General features: G+C 26.9%; 2 protein-coding genes across 2 annotated transcripts; both read right to left on the reverse strand.

Moving 5' to 3' along the window:
- Positions 1-2,286: 2,286 nt before the first annotated feature.
- On the reverse strand, positions 2,287-4,995 carry LOC126909530 (uncharacterized). The gene is made up of 2 exons (XM_050691964.1): positions 4,942-4,995; positions 2,287-4,231 (listed from the first exon to the last, which is right to left on the reverse strand). The coding sequence occupies exon 2, from the start codon at positions 4,228-4,230 to the stop codon at positions 2,401-2,403; it is 1,830 nt and encodes a 609-aa protein (XP_050547921.1). The 5' UTR covers position 4,231; positions 4,942-4,995; the 3' UTR covers positions 2,287-2,400.
- LOC126909531 (uncharacterized) lies at positions 4,227-5,035 on the reverse strand. Its single transcript, XM_050691965.1, has 2 exons — positions 4,718-5,035; positions 4,227-4,552 (listed from the first exon to the last, which is right to left on the reverse strand). The coding sequence occupies exons 1-2, from the start codon at positions 4,979-4,981 to the stop codon at positions 4,259-4,261; spliced, it is 558 nt and encodes a 185-aa protein (XP_050547922.1). The 5' UTR covers positions 4,982-5,035; the 3' UTR covers positions 4,227-4,258.
- Between the last annotated feature and the right edge of the window lie 1,568 nt (positions 5,036-6,603).

The raw sequence follows: 6,603 nt of genomic DNA on the forward strand, positions 1-6,603 counted from the left end.
TATTCGTAGTGAGCTTTCGTTTATTGGACATGCAAGAATATGGGGTGACCCACGAAAGCCGTTTCATTTTTGTAAACGTAATGTCACAATCGGTAATACCGTTTCGTTTGTTTTTTATCAGTCCGATAGCCGATGGCTTTGATATCGTAATCGTGTCAGTGTAGGCGATATATTTCGGTTTGGTAGCAATCTTGTCCGCGGAAGATCCGTTTGGATTCACGGTTAGTATTTTGACGTTGTAGGGCACTCTAGCGTTGGTCGTTTTTGACCGATCGGTGGCCAATACGGTGTTTCTATACATATCGTGATTTTCGTCTGCCGAAAAGGATTCAATACACGACGGTAATGTCTGTACACACAGAACTCGTAAGCTTTTTGCGAAGATTTTAAAAATTTCAATTGCTCTCCATAACACAAAAACCGCCGTAATTCGTTCAAAATTATTTACTTGAAGTACGTTTATTTGGTTTCCATCAAATTCACACAAAAGTAAATATAAATTAATACAGTATACAGTATCACGATAAACACACCGTGTGCCCGTTGAAATTATCAGCCAGATGAATTAAATGTTTTTTTTCAATAATGAACATTGAATTCTTAAATTTTCTTAAATTAATAACTTAAATAGAAAAATAATAATAAATCACATATATCCGTAGTTTTCGATGGCATATATATATGCCATTGTGGTGGATCTGGATGGCTTGCCTGAGGGTATTTAATATTTATTTGTTGTTCGTGTTACTGTCTGGAATCCCAATGGAGCAATCCGCACAGAGTCCTTCAATATGTGTATATGAGGTAGTGATTATGTGTATAGTAATGTATTCAACACATTCAAAGCAATGCATTATAATTATAGATATTATAATGTATTATATGATTTGCATTAAGTTACAAAAGAAAAGTAAAGATCAATATGTTGTATTAATATGGAACAATCTTTTTGTTCTAACTTATATTTTTAGTAGTTCAATAATAACGCAAAATGTAGTTAATAAAGATATAATCAATCGAAATAAAAACATATAAAATATTGATACACTTAAAAACGGATAAATAAATAATACACAAAATAAAAACTTAAAGTCACAAACGTACCACACGGAAAGAGATTACCTTCGGTACTCCCGAGGTCTTCTCTTTCTCCCCTTTTAATTCATTCCGTTTCATCTTATATACTAAAATATTTTGTTTGTCTTTTTATAAAATTCATATAGTAATCATTTTCAAAAAGGTTTATAAATATTTACTTCCTGATCTAGTAACAATAATTCGGGGAATTACAATTAATCCAAACATTACAAAAGTGTTCTACTTTTAGGTTTACAAATAATAGACTATATTATATTTTAGTAATAATAGATCAAGAGATTCATAATGCCATAATTTTCAAAAATGTTTATAAATATTTACTTCTTGGTTTAGTAACAATAATTTGGGGAATTACAATTAATCTAAACATTACATAAGTGTTCTACTTCTAGGTTTACAAATAATAGACTATATTATATTTTTGTAATAATAGATTAAGAAATTCATAGTTAAACCAAACATTACAAAAATGCTTTGTTTTCAGTTTTATAAAATAATGACCTATATTACACTCCCCTATGTTGAAGTAAAAAATATGCCCTCATATTTTAAATTAGTAAATTTCCATAATAAAGGATAAAAAGGAGGGAAATAGATAGAAAAATTGACATTTTTGTGTAGTGAAAGTTAAGTATATCTTTAAGACAGTGAACTGAACTCTTTTTTTTTATGTGTTTACATTTAATAGAGTATCTTATTTGTCATTCATAAACACGTTCACTTCTTTACATGTTATTTTATTATTAATATTCATGTATATCGATTATTTGTAATCGATTTATTTTTAACTTTTTTTTTATATAGAGGATAGGAAATTATTGGACTGATTTATGAAAATTTACTTTTTGTTTAATTACTATCATTATAATAATAATTTGAAATTCAACGTTATTTTATTATTATTGTTATGTGTATGCAAGAATATATTTTTCTAAATTTATCTGAAAAGGGTACACGATTAAGTCAAAGATACAATAATATTAAAAATATTTAGTAGTTTAATTTTGATAGATGAAGTGTAGAGTTGGTTTTATGACATCCATTTTATTATTATTCCATCCTTGTGTGGTTTCCATTTCCGCTTAGTCAAATTTCTTTCCAATCGAGTTTCTTTTTTATAGGAGATGGAATACTTCATTTGGTTGATCCATCTTGATTAAATGGTTTTTGCTTTGTGTAGATTTTTATACTATTAATTTGTGGTTAGTTAATTAGTGTATTAATAGAATTGTAAATATTTAAAAGAGAAAGGAAAAGACAAAAGAGAAAAAAAAAAACTAACAATATTACAGTAGTAAGAAATTATGTTTGATATTTAGGAGGTATTGGAGGTGGTAAACCCATGACGTCTACTTTTATAAACATTGGATAAATTTTGTAAATTGAGAAAGCCATGACCAAAGTTAATAATGACAGCCAAGAGATATAAATAATGTCTCCTAAAAAATTGTCTATAAGTGGAATAGAAAAAGATTTTAACATAATATCTTTAAAATATTCATCAGAGTTAATTTGTTTGGTTATATGAAAGTTTGGCACCACCGAGGTCCAATTTTTATTAAGGATTTCTGAAATATTGTTAAAATAAAATTTTTCTATTGCTTCCGGGTCATCATGTTTAATTTTTAGTGATTTAATATTGGTCCAAGAAATAGGCAATATTCTTAATATTTTTAGAGTATTTTTGTTAATTTTTTCACAAGGGTACATTTTAGGGATTAAAATATTATTATTTCTTATTAATTCTTGTTCACAAGACAATGTTATCTTAATTAAATCCGGGTAATCATAGTTTATATCTAATTCTGTTTCAGTATAATTGTGGTCATTAAAAGTTCTGACTTTCAGATTAGGTTGGGGATTAGTTATAACAAAACTATTTACTCCTATTTGTTTGATAATAATATAGTCATTTTCTATGTGTTTAATACATTGAAAATAACAGACTTGATTGATTTGTTCTAATGGTAAATTTTTGTAAATCGCCTCCACACATCTTGGTGAGAGTGTTACGTCAGCGGAAAATTTTGGAATAAAGCATAAATCAGTAACCGGAGGATCGCAATGTTGTAACCCGACACCAGAAACAACTCTATGTTCATCGTTAAACTCATTAACTGCAATGTAAGTTTTTTCTGAAAAGATTAGACAAATGGAATCATGGAATTTGAAATGAGCGGGTATATATTGAAAAAGTTTCCACATTGAATTACTTTCTTTGATGGGAATTTTTATTTTTAGTAATATTTGGGTTTCCGAAAACTGACATTCAGCAATAGGTAAATTGTAATAAGAATGTAAATTTTTTATTGGAATAACTAATTCATAACCGTCTTTATTTATTGTTTTCTGTAATTTCAATAAATCTTTGTAAAGTATATCAGTAGATAATACTCTTGGTGGAATTTTGTTATTTTTACAATGTAAATGTGCATTAGACATTCTTTCATAATCAATTAATTTAGAAAAAACAGACATTATAGTAAAAAGTATTTCTTGTATGCCCTGAATTGAATTATTTAAGTTATTGTCTTCCAACCTTGCATTATTTCTATTTTCATCATTAATTTTTTGAAACGCCGTTTTTAATAATTCGATCTTAATGTTGGTATTAGAAGTATAATTATTAAGTTGTGAAGTGATATCATTAAGGTCTTTGTGGTCAGAAGTAAAAACATCTTTTAATTTATTAAATTGATCTTTTAAAATTTGTTCATTAGAATAAAAGTTTTTTAGTTGTTTTTCGGTAGCAACATTACAACAAAAATGAAACCCGTTACCCAAAAATTGAATGCCCCTTTTTGATCTTTTATTGAAATTAAAATCATTAAGATCCAATTGATTTTCCCACATATTTTTGTTAATATTTTTTAGTATAACTAAAGATTGGTTAATAATATTGCAATAATTAGTATCTTTGTTTTTACAATAGCCTTCTACAGCTAATGACTCACCCACGTTTGTTTTTTCTTTTTCTAAAATAATCTGAGTATAAGTTAATGGAATACTTTTATCATACATCATTGCCTCTTGTATCTCGTTAAAGAAAGCACCCGAAGATACTGATACCTTAATTCTCTCCATAAATATATTTTGGCAAGTTATAAGTAACATTCCCCAGCAAAACCACATTCTAAAAATTAAATAAAAGAACATCATATTAAGTTAAATTTGGTATTAAAAATTTTTCTCCTAAATTAACTATTGCAAAATTGAAGAGACACCTAGTCATGGCTACGTCAACTTCAGGTATATGAGGTAGACCATGCTTTTTATCACATATTATTCTATGTGCCTCTTCTAATTTAAGTAGGTGCCCATTTTTTTTAAAATAACCCAAATCAATCCCAAATAATAAATTACCAAGGTTATCCTTAATAGTTAATGTAAAAAAGCCATTTTTATTTAAGTCTTCGCCATTTAAGTCTAAAATTCTATTGTTAATACCCAATTTTTTTTAAAACAACCTCATCAGTAGAACCACTCCACGTTATTAAAATGACTTCATTATACAAGTGGCCAATCCATTCAATAAAAGTATTAATAGAATTATAATTTAAATTTTGTGCATTGTTTTTTGCCGTACTGATTCTTAATTCTGCAAAAAGTGGAANTTTGCCGTACTAATTCTTAATTCTGCAAAAAGTGGAGTTAATTTTTCTTTTTTTTTCCTAAAGATCCATTTCATTCTGTCTTTGAGTGGTTCTACCTGATTGTCTAATAACTTAGTTGTATTATTTCCTAATATTAATGGCGTTCCTTCCAAATGCAAAATTAATTCTAGATCCCGGCTACCGCCAATGGCACCAGAGATTAATACTAAATCAAATTTGTTATACATACCAAATTCAAAGTCAATGATTACAAACCTTATTTTATTCATTTTATACCTAAATAAGCAAAACTTAATAATTAATGAATAATAATTTTTTACAAAGTAATAATAATAACATTTATATATACATTTATTCATTTCTTTTATAATAAGGTTTTATCCTCTGGACATGAAAAGTATCAATGGTATNAGGTTTTATCCTCTGAACATTAAAAGTATCAATGGTATTTTTACCATTTAATGTTAGAGCGATTTTATAATTTATGTCGGATAATTTTTCAATAATTTTAAATGGACCGCGATATTTATATGATAATTTTTTTGAAATATTTGGCTCATGCACATTAAATTTGATTAAAACCAATTGACCAGGTTCAAAGCTAACTTCTTTATGATTTTTATCATAGTATTTTTTTTGTCTATCTTGTTCAATTTTTATTAACTTAGGAATTTCATCCCTTATTTCCTTTAGTTTATTAATATTTTTTGATAATTCGAAAGAATCGACCTCGGGTAAGATTTTATTATCAATGGGCTGATTGGGTTCAAAACCATGCATTAAGAAANTGATTGACAAGTAAAAAATTTTGATACGTTAATTTTGAAACGTAAAAATCAAACTTTCAATAAGTCAAACGCTAAGATATCTACTAAAAACAAATCAAATTCAATTAATGTAGAAATACCATCCGAAGCAGACAAACATATGAGTAAGATTAATTTATTTTTTATATTAATATATTTTAATATACAATTTATATATTTTACATAAAATATTTATAATTTTTGAACTTATAGATCCGATTGTATTGATCGAAAAAATTCCACAAGACATTATAGACTATTATATGTCCAGTAAAAAAATTAATGCAGACGAAATAGTAAATAATTTTGGTGAACAAGAAAATGTAAAAATTAACAATTCTTGTAAGTAAGCTTAATTTATTTTATATTAATATATTTTGTTTTTAATTTACAATTTATATATTTTACATGAAATATTTATCAAAAAATTATTTATAATTTTTGAACTTATAGATCCGATTGTATTGATCGAAAGAATTCCACAAGACATTATAGACTATTATATGTCTAGTAAAAAAACTCATGCAGACGAAATAGTAAATAATTCTGGTGAACAAGAAAATGTAAGAATTAACAATTCTGAAACCCACAAGACGTATCGAAAAAAGAATAGAACTCCTGTCATCAACATCAACATACGTACAAATCCTCATTATGTTGGCAAACGTCCAAATAAACGTAAAATTATAAAATTTTATAAAGATCTTTTAACATTTGATGAAGACGAGGATTCGAGGATTCAAAAGCCTGAAACTTTTAAGACTTATCAATCAAAGAAGAGAACTCATCTCGACGACGTTAACGATTCACGTAAAAAATTTAGACTAACAAATAAATATGAAGACAAAGTAAATAATTCTTATACTCTTAATTCAAATCGTAAGAATAAAACTCCTGACAAGTCAAACGTCGAGATATCTACTGAAAACAAATAAAATCCAATTAATGTGGAAATACCATCCGACAATGTCAATCATATGAGTAAGTGTCATATTTTTTATAATAATGTACACATGTGCATAGAATGAGTGGGTAAAGTATGTCAGCTGCCATACATTCTTGATATTTCGTGTCTTGCTAATATT

Source organism: Daktulosphaira vitifoliae, unplaced genomic scaffold, assembly GCF_025091365.1.
Source record: "Daktulosphaira vitifoliae isolate Bord-2020 unplaced genomic scaffold, ASM2509136v1 Scaffold_505, whole genome shotgun sequence".
Taxonomy (NCBI): domain Eukaryota; kingdom Metazoa; phylum Arthropoda; class Insecta; order Hemiptera; family Phylloxeridae; genus Daktulosphaira; species Daktulosphaira vitifoliae.